The sequence below is a fragment of the Aspergillus vadensis genome, assembly GCF_003184925.1.
Source record: "Aspergillus vadensis CBS 113365 unplaced genomic scaffold BO88scaffold_28, whole genome shotgun sequence".
Classification (NCBI taxonomy): domain Eukaryota; kingdom Fungi; phylum Ascomycota; class Eurotiomycetes; order Eurotiales; family Aspergillaceae; genus Aspergillus; species Aspergillus vadensis.
In genome coordinates, this window is record NW_020292066.1 from 26,454 (window position 1) to 42,398 (window position 15,945).

The 15,945-nt window shown below is 49.9% G+C and overlaps 6 protein-coding genes across 6 annotated transcripts; 3 read left to right on the forward strand and 3 right to left on the reverse strand.

The window, feature by feature from the left end:
- Positions 1-84: 84 nt before the first annotated feature.
- On the forward strand, positions 85-1,032 carry BO88DRAFT_373496 (SDR family NAD(P)-dependent oxidoreductase; the record flags this gene model as incomplete). Its single annotated transcript, XM_025704275.1, has 2 exons — positions 85-136; positions 197-1,032. The coding sequence occupies 2 exons, from the start codon at positions 85-87 to the stop codon at positions 1,030-1,032; spliced, it is 888 nt and encodes a 295-aa protein (XP_025558529.1).
- Positions 1,033-2,203: 1,171 nt separating this feature from the next.
- On the forward strand, positions 2,204-4,119 carry BO88DRAFT_429180 (Zn(II)2Cys6 transcription factor; the record flags this gene model as incomplete). Its single annotated transcript, XM_025709126.1, has 4 exons — positions 2,204-2,284; positions 2,337-2,437; positions 2,523-3,194; positions 3,495-4,119. The coding sequence occupies 4 exons, from the start codon at positions 2,204-2,206 to the stop codon at positions 4,117-4,119; spliced, it is 1,479 nt and encodes a 492-aa protein (XP_025558530.1).
- Positions 4,120-4,810: 691 nt separating this feature from the next.
- On the reverse strand, positions 4,811-6,807 carry BO88DRAFT_472217 (amine oxidase). Its single transcript, XM_025711740.1, has 8 exons — positions 6,678-6,807; positions 6,595-6,625; positions 6,427-6,546; positions 6,320-6,373; positions 6,248-6,273; positions 5,926-6,190; positions 5,294-5,877; positions 4,811-5,245 (listed from the first exon to the last, which is right to left on the reverse strand). The coding sequence occupies exons 1-8, from the start codon at positions 6,776-6,778 to the stop codon at positions 4,933-4,935; spliced, it is 1,494 nt and encodes a 497-aa protein (XP_025558531.1). The 5' UTR covers positions 6,779-6,807; the 3' UTR covers positions 4,811-4,932.
- Positions 6,808-7,020: 213 nt separating this feature from the next.
- BO88DRAFT_446667 (glycoside hydrolase family 43 protein) lies at positions 7,021-9,383 on the reverse strand (the record flags this gene model as incomplete). Its single annotated transcript, XM_025710308.1, has 4 exons — positions 7,021-7,074; positions 7,243-7,336; positions 7,612-7,741; positions 7,799-9,383. 4 exons carry the CDS (start codon positions 9,381-9,383, stop codon positions 7,021-7,023), a joined length of 1,863 nt encoding a protein of 620 aa, XP_025558532.1.
- Positions 9,384-11,519: 2,136 nt separating this feature from the next.
- Positions 11,520-12,546, forward strand: BO88DRAFT_408063 (uncharacterized protein). The gene is made up of 2 exons (XM_025707615.1): positions 11,520-11,858; positions 11,926-12,546. The coding sequence occupies exons 1-2, from the start codon at positions 11,578-11,580 to the stop codon at positions 12,233-12,235; spliced, it is 591 nt and encodes a 196-aa protein (XP_025558533.1). The 5' UTR covers positions 11,520-11,577; the 3' UTR covers positions 12,236-12,546.
- A 106-nt stretch (positions 12,547-12,652) lies between these two features.
- BO88DRAFT_438398 (C2H2-type zinc finger protein) lies at positions 12,653-14,867 on the reverse strand (the record flags this gene model as incomplete). The annotated part of the gene is made up of 7 exons (XM_025709667.1): positions 14,815-14,867; positions 13,294-14,741; positions 13,108-13,248; positions 12,986-13,062; positions 12,912-12,945; positions 12,801-12,863; positions 12,653-12,753 (listed from the first exon to the last, which is right to left on the reverse strand). The coding sequence occupies exons 2-7, from the start codon at positions 14,567-14,569 to the stop codon at positions 12,653-12,655; spliced, it is 1,692 nt and encodes a 563-aa protein (XP_025558534.1). The 5' UTR covers positions 14,570-14,741; positions 14,815-14,867.
- Between the last annotated feature and the right edge of the window lie 1,078 nt (positions 14,868-15,945).

The following is a 15,945-nucleotide window of genomic DNA, read 5'->3' on the forward strand; positions in this document are numbered from 1 at the left end:
TAAATTGGATTCCCCAACTTTCCTTTTGTACATTTTACTTCTGTTTTAAAGATACTACACAGCAGTACATCTACATCAATCAACATGTCCCGTCCCCTCGAAGGCAAATTCGCCATCGTCACCGGTGGCTCCCGCGGTACCCCATCCCCGTCTCCCATACCCTCTCCATCCCCACCACCCCACTAACGTCCCCCAGGAATCGGTGAAGCCATCGCCCACAACCTCGCCAGCAAAGGCTGCTCCCTCCTCCTAAACTACACCTCAGACAGCTCCCGCGCACGCACCGAATCCCTCTGCAGCACCCTCTCCACCACGCACAACATAACCTGCATCCCCGTGCAAGCCGACCTCTCCGACCCCACCCCCGCCATCAGCAGCATCCTCTCCGCCGCCAAAACCCACTTCACCTCCCCAGCCACAAACACCCTAACAATCGACATCCTAATCAACAACGCCGGCGTCAGTAAAGACCGCTTCCTCAACGACTCCTCCTCAGGCCCTATCGACCCGGCCTACTTCAACTGGCACTACACCATCAACGTGCTGGCCCCGCTGCTCCTCACGCAAGCCTGCGCCGAGTACCTCCCCCGCAAACCCGCGCACAGCGGCCGCATCATCAATATCTCGAGTATTTCATCCTCGTTGGGGTTCACGGGCCAGTCGGTGTATGGGGGTACCAAGGCGGCGTTGGAGGCGATGACGAGGACCTGGGCGAGGGAGTTGGCGGACGTGGCGACGGTGAATGCGGTGAATCCGGGTCCCGTGGTCGGGGATATGTATTTTGCTACGGGTGAGGAGTTCTGGAAGCAGATGCAGGGGTTTCAGGATAATGCACCGTTGAGTAAGTTGCAGGATGGGGAGGAGGGATTGAGTGAGGAGCAGGAGAGGTTGATTAGGGAGAAGATGGGCGGGAGGAGGCCTGCGTTTACGAGGGAGATTGCGGGGGTGGTGGGGATGCTTTGTACGGAGGATGGGGGGTGGTGTACGGGAAGTGTGGTTTGTGCTAATGGCGGGTTGAAGTTTACTACTTAGTTGTTGTTGGCCTTGGGAATTTTGGGTTTGGGGGTTGGGTAGGGTTAGGATATGAATAGAATAGAGTGGTGGTGTAGGACCCACATTGACAATACGTTGCATTATCTTGGAAGTGAGACGCGTTTTGGGTTGGTAACTTAAGGTTCTAGTCTTTTGTCGAGTAGTCAAGTAGTTACGCATCTGGACGATATATCTCCTAAGGTGCACTATGAATTGGGCCTGATAGGTGGTTCTCTGCAATGGACGACCCGGGACTTATGGCTTCATCTTACAGTGTTCGAAACGTGCTATGAAAGCGATCAGATTATACTCTAATTACCAATAGATAAAAATCAGTCGCTAGTATAGAACTATCATATGAACGTGGTGTATATAGCTCTTGGTATGCGAGTTAGGGTTATGCACGTTCCCGTCAGCCTCGTGCCGTGACTACCGTAGCCCTAACTTCTCGACTGCCACGTTCGCTCCGACCTGGGGCGTTTCAACGTCTTCTAAATGAAAGATAAAGAACTAAAGAAGATGCAGAAAGAGAAGAATGAATTGGTGCTTTATATTGATCATTGCACTCTATATTTTTTACGGTAGTGTTTAAGGATGCAAAAGAGTGGCAGAGAACGAAGGGGATGCCTGTGTGTTCCTACCCTTTATGGTAGGCACGCTGCGTCGACAACCTAGCTATATCGGGCAGCATGAAATACCAGCATGCTCTAATGGATGAGAGTACCGGATAGAACGGCAATAGCAAAGTGGATAGCCCAATTTTGGTCATATTTAGGTTAGATTTAGAGTGAAACGCTAGTACCGTCGGTAGATTCATAGTATCGGTAGCTGTTTGTTTGCTGATATCCCAAGCATTACACTGATATGGACAGAAGTAAATGCAACTGAATACTGAGAATATCACCGACAGAAAATCAACCACTTTCCACTCACCTACATCTATACCCTCACTATTATGCATAAATCAAGCAAGCTTCCGGGCTGGTCTGGGCTCGGCGGAATCCCGCCCAAGTGGGACCGCCAGGCCACGCACGCAGATGACTAAGCCTCTAGGCAGCGATAAAGTTGTCCTGGACCCTGAAGGGTCTTAATCATGCATTTCCCGCCGGGGGATATCATTCCCGCTTAATTAGCTTCTTCCGGTGTCATTTGATTCATGCAGTCTGTCAGCATGGATGCAGATATCCTCGATATTGTGGCCCAACGTGGCGGGAGGGCCAGGAGTGCATGTGACCTGTGCCGGCATAAAAAGGTGCTACCCTATGTCCTTTACTTAGTACGGGCTCATCACTGATGCGGGTTAGATTCGATGCGATGGAGAGAAACCAGCATGTGAGAATTGTCATTTTGCTGGTGTTACCTGCACGTTTACCGTGACTGGTCAACCCAGGAAGACTATTAGAGAGTATGTTTCTTGTGGCAAATATAGTAATATACTGCTATTCCCAGTGGTAAATAAACAGTAGTAACATCATTGCTAATTCTCATAGGCAACTCGCTGAAGCCAAGGCTCGTGTACAAGAATTGGAAAGCTTCATTGCCGGCCGTCCTCTCCCAGGAGCAGTTTCATCAACCATCCATTCGCAGGATGAACTGCGATCTGCCTCACCATGTCCGCCCATGTCGCTCTTTGCCGCGCCATCGCATCCCCAGGACTCGTCGGATTTCGACATAGCCTTGGAAATCTTCAAACAGCACCTGGAAATTTCCTGGCCAGGCACTACTAACTCCCCTCAGCGTAACTCATTCCATGCTACTGTCTACCGCCAAACCGGCGCTGTCTTGGACTTGCACGGCTTCTTAGCCTGTGCGACAGAGTCCTACAAGGCCCAGTATGCTTCCATCTCGCCAGCAATCTCTACTCCCCAATGGCCCAGCTACGCACTGATCCAGAAGTGTCTCGACTACTACGCCGCAAAGAGCATGTACTCCATGTTTCCTGTTGTGGATTTACCTGCTTCCCAGGCTGTCCTTGATGCCCTCGTCTCTGGCCGTACAGACTCCCTACCTACCACGGCGGAAAAGGCACATCTCTTCGCCTTCGCAGCCTTTATCACCAAGCAGCATCAAAACCAGCCGCAATTTGCAGATACAGACCCGGAAGCTTACGTGCAGGCCGTACTGACACTAGTACCTAAGCTCATGCTTGAGCTAGCTAGTGTGTGGAAACTAGAAACATTTGTCATATTGGTATCTTTTCCTTCTTTTCTACCATATCTCCCATATTCTAAACACAGATAGGCCCTCCACATCGCCCCAGCAGGCTATCCCCAACAAGCCCAACTCCTCCTCTCAACAGCCATCCGCATTTTATATCAATTAGGCGGCCACCGCATCACCCCTCCCCCAGAATACCAACCGCAGGCCTCCTCCATCACTACCAACAACAATAGATCCCACTCCCACCTCCGCGCCATCTTCTGGCTCTGCTACAGCATGGACAAATAAATGTGCATCCGCAGCTGCTCTCCACCTCTTATCCACGACATCGACGTCGACCTCGACTTCCCCCAAACCTACATCGACTCTACCACCCACTCTCCCCCACCACCGCGACAATCACCATCATCATCAGCATCATTATCATCATACAATAGCAACGAAATCCCCCTCCTCTACCCAACAGACATCCGCCTCGCCATCTTCAAATCCCACATCTACAACCGCCTCTACTCCAGCCACGCCCAATCCCTCCCTGAAGCCCGCCGTCTGGCGCATATCCGCCAACTCGATCAGGATCTGAGTGAACTATACGCCGAATTCCCCTTAGGACATACACCAGCACACACACCTAGATCCGAAACAAGCACACCCAACAATCGAGATCCAACAATACAACACTCCTCCTCCTCCAACGAAGAAAGTAGTAATCATAAAATGGTCAATATCCGCCCTATCAACATCCACCTCGAATACCACTACTGTATTCGCAAACTGCACGAAGCGAGTATCACAACTAGCTTATCTGTCGTCTCTGCTCCGCTTCCTTCAAGTCTGGAGCTGTATTATCAGGCCTCGAGGTCGACATTACTATATTACCTGAACTCAGGGAAGGGAGGCCTGGTGGATCGGTTTAGTTTTTGGTGAGCTTACCATTCCCTCTTTAATCTTTGTTATTGCTATCCCTAGCTATGTATGGTATACTGATACAAAGGGCGTGATGGTAGGATCCACGCACAATTCATCCTCTCCGCCATTCTCACCGTCTTCTGGTGTCTGATCGAGAACCCCGATCCTCGTAATGCGTCCTTCACGAGGGATTTGAGGATGTTGGAGGATATGAGGGGATTGTTTGCTTGTGAAGCGTTTGATTTGGACGGGGAGGGCAGGTTCTTTCCCCCGGCGTATATTGTTGATGGGTTTTTGAGCTGGTTGGTTTCGTTGGTTAGGATTGCGGTGGAGAGGGAGGGGGTTCGGCATGGTCGGGCTTCGTGATGTGTCTTCTACCTCTTCTTCTTACTATTTTTATTCATTTACATATTTTTCATTCATAGGATCATGTTGGGTGTTTGTTGTGACTTTGGTTTTGGTTCAGTGTCTTCTATGGCTGGTTGGACTGTCTATAGATACTGGTCTACTGTGGTAAGGCTTGTATAGTTCATTTGTAAAACATTATCAAAGAGGGATTATGTGGTCAGGATGAATTTTTTGAAAGGTAATAAAAGTTGGAGAGGAAATGGTCAAGTAGATATCGGTGATAGTTTCAGCAATATAGATTAAATCGTTGTTCAGTAACTATCTAGAGCGAGTGACGAAGAACCTAGAAGACCTCCACATCGTCATTGTCAATCAATACTACCCCGCAAACATATCTTTCGATGATCTCAATCAATCCAAAGCATCTTATCCCTGGATATTCCAGAAGACATAATATCACCTAGTTCCAAGGCGAGCATAGGCTCAGTCATGGCCAGGTACTTTGTCATTGTAAATATACCAGCCATTGGTTGGATTGTACAAGTCATACGGAGTAACCCCCGTCAGCGCCTGATAGTTTGTGGCTTGACACCATGGCACTTCCGGGTCTATATCGAGGCAGGGTGCCAGGAATTCGGCCACGTGTTTGCCCTCGTAATAGGCCCCGTGCAAGTAGCCGAAGAATTCCTGGCTGGTGGCTTCACCGGCAAAGAAGACACTATCAACATTGGCGCGGAGATTCTGATGCTCTTGCAAACTGGTCGATGGCGGCCAGTAGGAGTACGATCCGTAGGACCTGCAAAGTTAGTGCTGCTGCCGGCTCAGAGTACCACAGACATCTCACCAATCTTCCGTGCTCCATCTCGGATAGTATATCTCTTCCAATTCTGAGACCCTCTCACCATACATGTGCTTAAGCACCTCGAGGAGCTCCTGCTTCGTCTCTTCGTTTGTCTGAGACTCGACGCGGTAAGAACGCTCTCCGGTCACCGTGGCCACAAGAATATTAGAGTTCTCATACAACCCGGGAATATCCAACGGCTGGAAAACGGGGTAATTGCCGCGAACATGGGGATCTGCCCACATAAGGAATTGCTTTTTGTCCCAGAAACTGCTCTTGAACTTGAGGAAGATCTTGGTGTATGTGCCTATTTCAAAGCCGGCAATGCCTTGAGCTTTCCAAGGTGGCAGGGGCGGGTCATATTCCACGTGTCCTCTCTGTAGTACTCCTAGAGAGAAGGTGACAATAGCATATTTGGCATTGACGCATCCCTTATCACTGGTCACGGTGACCCCGTTCGAATTGTGCTTGATCTTGGTGACTTTGTTGTTGAAGCGAACACGATCTGCCGGTCCATTGAGGACGGCGCTCACATTCTTCCGAAAAGCAGATACGAATCCGGCGTTATCACAGATAAACCAGTCACCCTCTGAAAAGTATTCGTAGGTGGCGATCGTGGAAATAGCGCCAAAGACTTCCGAATTCTCCTCTGGCGGAGATGCAGCTTCCCAATCCCAGGCCCACCAGTCGGCCAGTTGTCCGGCTGGGTCATTCTTCGCCGGATCCCAGTGCTGAAGGCGCTGGCCGGCTCGGAATGTCCGATCCTGGCGATTGTTTTTCAGGATATCGACGGCGTCAACCAACACCTCATCAGTGGCGACCTTGGCGCTCTTCAGGGCGGCTAAGACAGCTGTTTCGCTTTGTTTAGGATACACGGCCCTGTCCTCCTCGTTGGTCTTCCTGATGGGGTTTATCAACGGCATGTCCTCGCCTTGGATCGAGTTAAGGGGTGCTCACACTTTATTCAATCCCGCCCTTTTAACCTACGTCAAGTTAGCCAGTCCGTCAAGGCCAGAGATAGTTACCTACCATAGTCCACATGGGATTGATGTTTCCGGTTTCCGGCCCCCCCGGTCCGTGAACCTATTTTGTCAGCATTGAAACGGCCATTGAACAACCGGATGACTGATACATACCCAGTTGGCGCCGACCTCAATCTTATGCCCGGCAAAATTGCGACTGTAAAGCCGGCCACCAGATTCATTTCGAGCTTCGAGCACAACAAAATTCTCAACACCTTTGTCTAAGAGGGTTTGCTGCTGTTGTCAGCTTGATCTTGCCAGCGCGGTGCATGGGGATTTTACTGCAGCGGTAAGACCGGCAACTCCTGCTCCCCTGAATATGTGAGTTTATAGCTTGGATGCCGTATCTAATATGAGGAGCTTACAAGATAACAACATCAGTGTTGCTGCAAGTGGGCTCAGCAAGGGGCGCAGCATGCGCCGCCAACACTGGCAGTGCCACTGCAGCAGCAGGAACGAATCTCATGGTGTCGGCTGGCTAGATGCCACTGTCGAGTCTGCCTGCCTAGAGACATAATATGGTAGCATGTAGCTCCTTATATGTCTGCTTGAACATTGTTTTTCCTCGGGAAAGGGATCCGTATGTATAGAAGAAGAATGTGCAAGGAATGCGGGGCGCACCTGACGTTGAGCGACTTCCCTCAGGGTACGAGTGCCCTGTCGCATGCCAGAAACCACCTCATAGTGATAATGGGTGTCAAGTGACCGCTAATCATAGCTGGCTTTGCTAGGGGTGATGGAGTTATTGTCAGCTGTGACATGCTGACAGCCTTCCGGTGAAGCAGAGGATCGAAAACAAGGAATAACTCCGTGGAGTTTTTATGAACCATACCGTACGATGTATTTGTCAATGTAGGACAAAACTGTCAATATCCAGTCGATTTGCACAGCTTCCCAAGAAGGTGCAAATGTTGGGGTAGATCACTGCACATCCGCGGAGGCATATAGGGCGAGAGACGCAGAGCTGGGGGTGGACATGCCGGGGTGTTGGGACAGGTATGCATAACTCCCAAGTGCTATGGAACTACCATTTACAGTAGTAATCTACGGTACACTCTTCAGCACCTGGAGTTCTTCAGAAGAACGGCGGAAGGTGAAGTGTCTGGTGATTCAGAAGTCTGCTGGTCGTTCATGGTACATGAGGCAGGTGCCAATCAGCAAGCAAGTTACGCCAAGTGAGTCTTCTCATTAAGCATGGTTAATATTGTAGGGACAGAAATCACTTGAATTGGCATTTCATCCCCAATGTTCCTCACCAAATGCAAAGTATATAAATCTTCCAACTATGCGATTACGGACGTAGTCCAGCTCGGAACTATACGACCATAGTCAATTTCCTGGCCTTGTCCTTGATATCTCCATCTACTAATATAAGCCGGTGTACTTCCAGCGCCTCCATTTTTCGTAGCATAAGCACCAACAAGCGCGCCTACAACTGTCAACACTGCAAGAAAAAGAACTCGAAAAATGTAAAGGGCCAACTTACCAGTAAACCGACCAGTGCCACCACTGACAATCCTCGTATCTGCCCACCCAATGACTTCCTTATGACCCGGGTTCCTTGATGGCGCAGCGAAAAAGGCATACGTCGTGTCGTTGACAGCCTGAATCTCGAGCCTTATAGTGTCGGCTTGCCATTCCTTTGGCACAGAAATAGTTTGTCCAGGAAGGGGGCCATCGTAGTTACCCCGGCCTTCAACACGGAACCTGAATGACAGGTCATTCTGTAGCAACACAATACCCAAATCAATGTGCTGTTCCTGGGTCAAAAACACCGTAACCCCAGCTTCCTCACCATCCATCTCAGGATCAAACGATATATCCACACCATACGTGAACAACGTATCCGTCTGCCGACGCATAACCAGCGTCAACCCATCATCCGGCTTGAACTCCGGCGTTCCTGTCAAATTATAGAACGACGGAGTCAGCCTCAATGTATTAGGATACCCTTCCGGTGAAACCACAAAATTCTCCGTCCTCGGATACCTCCAATACACAAAATGCGCTGGAATCGCAGACCCGGGATCGAAATCCACTCTATCAGGCTGATCAATCCAATCCCCCTCGCCAACTGCAATCCCCCTATCCTCTGACATCAAAGGCCCACTCATCACCCCCCGAACAGGCTGCACAACCGGCCACTCGCCCTTCTCCCACCTCGCCGGCGCAAGAACCGTCTCTCTCCCCATGGGATAGTTCTTCCACGCCGGCCCAGACCGGGTACTCAGCGCCACAGCCCACCAATCTCCCACACTATCCTGAAACAGATCCGCATGTCCGACCGTCTGGAAATACTGCGTCGTATTGCGATTCGTCAACAGCGGATTCCGGAGATAAGCTTCCCACGGCCCGGTCCGGAACCTTGACCGAGCAATCGTCTCCGAGTGTCCGAGCTCGGTCCCTCCCTCGGCGATCATAAGGTAGTAGTATCCGTCTTTGCGGAAAATGTGCGGTCCCTCGGGGCTGGATCCTCCAGTGCCGTTCCAGAGGTTGTGAATGGGACCGGTGGCCCCGGTGCTTAGATCGAGGGAGTATTGCTGGATGTGGTTTCCGCTGGAGGAGCCACTGTTCGCGGATGTCACGTAGACGGTACCGTCGTCGTCCCAGAAGATGTCCGGGTCGATGCCCGTGACGGTGAAGACGAGGGGGTCGGTCCAGGCGGAGTTGTTGTAGGGGTTGGTGGTGGTGAAGAGGAGGCCTTGGATGTCTGTGCCGAGGTAGGTGACGATCAGGTAGAAGGTACCATTGTGGTAGCGCAGGGTTGGGGCGTAGATGCCACCTTGTTGGTCTGTGGTGTTTCGGAGATCGGGGATTTGAGAGGGCCGGTTGAAGGCGTTGCTGGCGAGTTTCCAGTTCTGCAGGTCTTTACTGACATAGATGGGGAGGCCGGGGTAGGCGATGAAGGTGGAGGTGGCGCAGAAGGTGGTGTTGTGTTCCGGGACGTGCGCGCATGTTGGGTCGGAGTGCCAGCCGGGGAGGATAGGGTTGGTGTAGGTGTGGTTTGTTGTAGGAGAGGAAGATGCAGTGATTGATAGTAGGGTAGTTGCGAGGAAGGTAGAGGGCCACATGGTGAGATGTGGTTAATACATTATAAGGGAAAGATGCTAGCATGCTTAAGGGTTATATAGGTGATTGCTCCGACGATGCTTGGACGCGTGCCGTGGCGATTTTAGGCTAAAGGGAAGTTCTGGGGTAATGCGACGCTAACATGGTGAGGATGAGTTGAGTCGATCTCTTGGCCTTTCAAGAGTGGCCGATTGCGCAGACCGACATCCTTGGCTAAGTGCATCTCGGGAATAGAAGGGACTATAAACAGTCCTCATAGCCATGATTTTATATGAATGGATCTATCAAGAAAATGGACAGGTCTAGACGCTGATGTTCTCGCTGCATTGCTATATAACACCTGAACGCTGGGGGCATATTCAGCACAGGCTCCATATATAGTGTCAAACCGCTAATGAGTGGACTAGTAACGGTTTATTATCACGTCTATCTGAAAGCAGACGGAGAGATATGTTCCAGCATGCAGAAGTGGTAACAGTTTTGGTAATTGTTCGCAGGCAAGAGCCTGATATTTGCCTGTCAAATTGTTTCTCGTCACAGGCCTGTCCTAATCTCTAATAGTCGAAGAGATATCCTGGGTTTGGACCAATTTGATATATATGACTATTGTCTGACCTGCCATGTTCTCGTTGACATTAAGCATATGTTTTCCGTAGAGGCAATTTATTCTCCATAAGCGAGTTGAAGGAAAAGCAACCGAATTCTAACCAGAGCAGAAGTATTAGTGAAATAATCCCCGAAGACATACAGGCACAGCAAAGAACAGATAGAGTCATATGAATACCTTCTTAGACAACATGTTTCCTCAAATTCGAAGCATTTCATCTGTCCTAGAAGACAATCCGGCCCTTTCCGAGTGGCTGTCTTCATCATAAGCGCAACTGGGTCTACCTGCAAGTTCTCAGCATCCTTGGGCAATCTTGGGATCGCATTGGGCTTCCACCGAATCCTGATGCTTTTTATTTCTCCGTAGTAGGCATCAGCGGGAAGAACGTTATCGAAAATCATGTTGAAAACACTAATGTGACAATAGTGTCTGACTTTGACACTGCTATCCAAGAGCCTGAAAGGGAGCCTGTAAAATCTCCTTAAGACAGACCAGGAATTGAGAATAAAGTCTTCATTCACATCTTGGAATGCCGTGGTAAAAAGCGTGGTATATAATAAACAAAGAAAAGTATATGTTCGATCTGCATAGAGTTCTCTATACAGGCATAGCCTCGGGAAAATTTGAGGTTCATGTTGTAAAAGGGTTGGTTGAGAGGTAGCTGACTTTATATAAGATTTGTTTCAGCTGAGGACAAGCCATTAATTCAATAAGGCAATTCGGTGAACCCACCCGTGAATCCTTCTGTGAATGGACACATAAATTGACATACAGAGAAGATCACACGATGCTTTTAGCAGTATACCTGAATCATGAGGCTGTGATAGTAGTAGCGGTGAATGTAGGCGACTAGAAGGGACTGCTCCTTTACCCCAAATCCTCTATTTATTAATCCTTATAGATAGAAGGGCGAATTGCTATTGGTTCATTGTCTGTAGGTAATAGCAGGATTTTAGACGGAATTTCCCTGGCATAGACATTCTCTTACGTGACAGACTGCTTTGCTAAAGCCTACAGGGCTTGGACAAGTGATTTTGGCCGAGGTAGAGAATTTTATTGGAGTGAAAGTGTGTAATAGAACTTTTGTTCATATAATTTTAGATATAGTTATAACAGATGGCTCCGTGTTCACTTGCTCGCAACTCAGCTCTTGCAAGATCCTTCATCTAGGGCTATGATGGGAAAATATGGTTGTTGATACTTACCTTGGTACTTGTTCTCTGCTATGACTGTCTCCTTGCTAGCGATAGAGTACTTGTCTCTTTATCACAATCACCAGGATATACTAGTAGCATCAGCCATGCCACTGATCACTGGCTACCAGAAACCCCAATAGAAGAAAACCCATCGAACGGTGACAAATATAAAATATCGTCATCAATAGTTAGAAAATCAGAGTAGAAAACAACAATAACCTAACCAAGACATGTATCACGCAACTCTTCTACTAGTTTAACTAAAGTAAGGGCACACCCCGGTTAGTCAGCACGGTCCATCCCCAACCGACGTCATCCCATCATAGCAACCATCACTTCATCCATCCATTAACCACCCTCACTACCAATCCCCATCATCAATTCATATCCGAAATGTCTCTCCGGACCCCTCTTCGCGGAGTGCACCTCTCCCGCTCTTTACACAAGCCCTCAACCCGTCGCCCACTCCCACTCCCACTCCGCACCCTAACCACCTCCGCCCGACCCCGACTCACCTCCGCACCCGGACTCACCACCACACCAACACCAACACAAACACCAACAATCCCACGAACCTACACATTCACATTCACCCCCACACTCAAAAACAAATCCTCATATTCAACATCGTCCAAACCCCCCGCCGACCAAATCATCGACGAACTCCAAGAACTGTGCGTATACCCTTTCCCCCCTTCCCAATTATCATACATACTGAACAATCTCAATCTGGTAATGAAGATACGAAGTCGCAAAAGACGAATTCGAAATCGCCACAGAAAGCACCGACTCGGCGACGATCTACGCAGCGTCGGATCGGGAATCGGCGCGCGATGCTCTGAATGAACTCATTGCTGTGTATACGGTGTACACGAGGGATATGTCGTTCGTGAGCCATTCGCCGCAGGGACAGGTGGATGTGGATACGGGGTTGGATCCGGGTGCCGTGGGGGATGAAGTCCGTGAGGAGGTGAGGAGAAGGGTGGGGACGAGGGTTAGGGAGATTGTGGGGGCTGTGGAGAGTTTGGAGGAGAGGGCTTCTGCTGAGTGATTTGTAATATCATTTTCATGGTTGTGTTTGTGGATGGAATGTGTGTATGATAGTGGTGGTGATATTTAGGGTTGGGAGGAGAGGATTGAATGAGGGCTTAAATGAAGGTGGTAGTAGTGGTGGTGGTGTGTCATTAGATGGGGTGTGTGTGGTTATATACTATTTGGTAGGTGGATGTTGTTCAACTCGTGTCTAATATATACTATGTAGTAGGTTGTGATAGTAGTAGGTATAGGTATAGGTGTCGTCCACTCATAATGATCTTTTAACCAGTCGTCAATCGCTCGCTCATCCAGTTGTCCTGTTCGCCGTCGTACTCCGTTTTATATCCAATCCCATCAATCCGGTATCAGAAATCACGTATGTATGTATATTCCCTCCCCGTTGATCTGCGCCTGGTGCCCGTCTGTGCTGCTCTCACGCCACTTCGGCGAAGGCAAGTCCGAAGTCATCCGGCATCGGAGTACCCAGTGAGATGTCTTCTTTGTGCGTGGTCCTTAAGTGTCGTTTAAGTTGGTCTGCTTTGTTAGTATCTCTGTTGGGCCACATGGGGGTTTGGGCTTACCGTGTCGCGTGAAGCTCTTGGTGCATCCGGCGTGGTGGCATTTGTGTCGACGCTCGCCGTGTGCTAGTCCAGTTAGTATCAGCTGCATAGACTTGTCTACGAAATACGTACTCAATCGGTGGCTGGACATATTAGATGACTGAATCTGTTAGCTTGAGTTCTAACTTCTGTTTGGCTGTACTTACATCACCAGTCTGAAAGTTACACCCCGGGTACGTGCATTTGAATGGCTTCTCGCCCGTGTGCGTCCGCGAATGCGTTTCTATCCCGTCAGTGTCTATTCGTCTTGAAGATAACATGCACATACTCAGCTCGCTGCTGTCGGTAAACGACTTTCCACACTCGGTACACTTGTACGGCTTCTCGCCTCGGTGGCTCCGCTCGTGCCGCTCCAATGTTGCCTGTCGCGCAAACATCTTTCCGCAGACGGAGCATTTGAAATTTTTATCTGCATCGTCAGCTCGAGCTCGAAAAACACTTGGCATGCACTTACAATTACTGTGAGTCAGAAAATGCCCCTGCAGCTTCGACTTTTGCGAAAACGGCTCATCCGGCCGGTGACACCCCTCCCAGCAACAGTAATATCCCGTGCCCTTGGCGCCATCTACGGTCGCCATGTGGCACGCCACGAGATGTTCCTGCAGACCGCATGCATCGGCAAAGGTGGCGCCGCAGGGCAGCTTGGTCCCGTCGGCTTTCGAGGTCCATCGACAGATGTATATCTCGGTATCGGGAGTGTATTCCGGACTGGTCAAGACGGACGAGGTACCCCCTTCCAGCGGGGGTGGCGTCTCTCCCGGGCTCAACTGGGAACTCACACTGGACCGCGAGTGGCGTGAGTATGGTGAATAGGAATGGACATGGTGTCCGTGCGTGCGACACCGATGAACATGCGTGCGGCATGGCTTCCAATTATTGGTTGGCTTCTGCGCCGGAGCTGGGCTCTTCACTTCGTTCGGAGGATGGTGGTGGTGAGGATGATGAGGGATGTGGAAGCAGGTAAACGAGTTCGAGGCCGCATCATCGGCAGGTTTGTCCTGCTCAGAACAGTTCTGCACTTCGTGGACGTGGAATTGATGGCACGCAGACAGGTCAGGGCACATCATGTGGAATACATCCGCCGGGTTGACTGCGTTTTGCAGAGGTAACCACGGATTTGCTGCGTGGTGGGCATCCTTAGATATATCATGACAGTGGAAATGCTGATGACTGTGGGAGTGACAGTGAGACGCAGGTGCGTAAGGGTTGAAGAATGCATCACTAGGTGCAGAGGGTACCATGCCCGTGGGCTGCGCCATGGTCTTGGGCTGCTCTACCTGCGACTGTGGCACGGAAGTCGGGGATAATAGGTCAGTTGTGTCGAGGTTGAGAGGAGTTCCCAACCCTAATAGCGACTCCAAACTGTGTTCGCCATCAATGTTGGTGCCCGTACCGAAGCAGTGTTCATCAAAGCAGACCGGGTCGGTGTTCTCGCAATGATCTTCGTCGCAATGCGACACAGAGCACACTGCAGCATCACCACATTCAATGAAGCCGTCGCAGACGGAGGGGCAGGTGATGGAACAGTCGTCGACATCACAACAGTCCTCCTCGACATTGCAGTCGTCATCCCCATTGCATGGCGGCACCGGGGTGTGATGTACCTGGTCGGAGCAATTCCATTGGACTGGCTGTGCCTCCGAGACATCTTCTGTCTCCTTTCCATCGAGGTGGAACGCCTCCCAGTGGCATTCAAGGCAGAAATCGTCTTTTTTCGTGTGAGAAGCCATGGTGTCGATGATGATCGACAGGCTTAGATGATAGACAGAAGAGTCCCCAGTCAACCGCGAGGCTGAACTTTTATCACACTGAAGAGGGGATGGTGAACGGGACAAACCGCCAGAGAAGCTCTGAGGCGGGGGGGGAAAGGAGTAGGATGATCTGGGGTGTGCCTGTCTTTGTCTGACGCAGAGCACGCAAGTGGCAAGTTAGCTTGCCCTCCACACCACGCGAGCGGAAACAGAGATACTCTTACCAATCAAACAAACTGCAATCAAGGTCGGCAATGCAGAGATCGTCCAACGGGAGGCTAGAGGGCCAGTGGTGCGACTGGACAATGCGCAGAAATCACCAAGAATGAAGAACAGCCGATAGAAACGTCGGAGAGGGAAAAGACAGACCGCCTGAAAGCGATGGGATGAGGACCTTGGGGGCCAGCATGAGAGGCGGGTGACAGACGATGGTGGGCGAACAGGATAGTTCAGAGGTAGTATGGATCAGGGAGCGAGTAGGAGTTGGTAGAGAGCGCGAGAGAGTGGAGATGGTGGTTGATGGAGGAGGAGAGGATACAGCGCAGTAGGGCTCTTTTTCGGTAAGGTTACCGTCGCGATACGGGGCAGATCTCAATCGGTAATTTGGGGACCTTGGGGACGAGGACCTTGGGGGATGGCGTCATTAGTTTCTGGTCGCCGCAGCGAATGATACTCCTCCCAATGTCAGAATTTTTCTCTGTATAATTATCAGTGATTCCTGTCTTCTTCATAAGTACTTTTTTTATATCAGCAATTACCATTCAATAAGGGATAGTCAAGGACTGTGCTTGCAACCCTGAAGATCCCTCGAGGAAAGAGAGTGAGAACCTTGGGGCCAGGCGGAGAAAAATCTGGCCGGATTCTGCCCGGCAATACTTAGTTGCCGCCTTGGGCTGAAGTGGGACAGCATCCAGTGCACATAAATGATGCCCTCCTGCATATTGGTGTGTTTGAGGTTGATACTGTTTGATTGACCCAGACGGGAGTAACATCGGTACCCCATTTAGGAAGGACTCGATCTCTACCTAATATGTCTTATCAATGATTAGTGAATATGAAAAATACCAGTAAACAACATCACCTGACTGACATTACTGCAGCAAAGTTTCACCACCACAACCTTGTCTGTCCATCGGTGAACTCTGAGTCTCTGACTTAGCAGTAAATTGATGCAGATCAAAAAGGAAACAATATATTCTCAGAAATCCATATATCACTTGAATGAAACATATGTATCTCCAAACAAGAATCTACAGAAACTTTTCGTAGATACTAATTAACCCCTCCCCCTCACAGCCGCGTTCCCCATTCCCCATGTGCCAATTACAATTAACATTACCGACTAACGGATAACG

Excerpts from the sequence above, each read along its gene's own strand:
- BO88DRAFT_472217 (XM_025711740.1), bottom strand. The coding sequence starts at position 6,778 with ATGAGATTCGTTCCTGCTGCTGCAGTGGCACTGCCAGTGTTGGCGGCG. Across the intron at positions 6,374-6,426 it reads TTGAGGTCGGCGCCAACTGG|GTTCACGGACCGGGGGGGCC; the intron begins GTATGTATCAGT and ends CTGACAAAATAG. Across the intron at positions 6,191-6,247 it reads AGGGCGGGATTGAATAAAGT|GAAGACCAACGAGGAGGACA; the intron begins GTGAGCACCCCT and ends AAACCCCATCAG.
- BO88DRAFT_408063 (XM_025707615.1), top strand. The coding sequence starts at position 11,578 with ATGTCTCTCCGGACCCCTCTTCGCGGAGTGCACCTCTCCCGCTCTTTA. Across the intron at positions 11,859-11,925 it reads ATCGACGAACTCCAAGAACT|ATACGAAGTCGCAAAAGACG; the intron begins GTGCGTATACCC and ends CTGGTAATGAAG.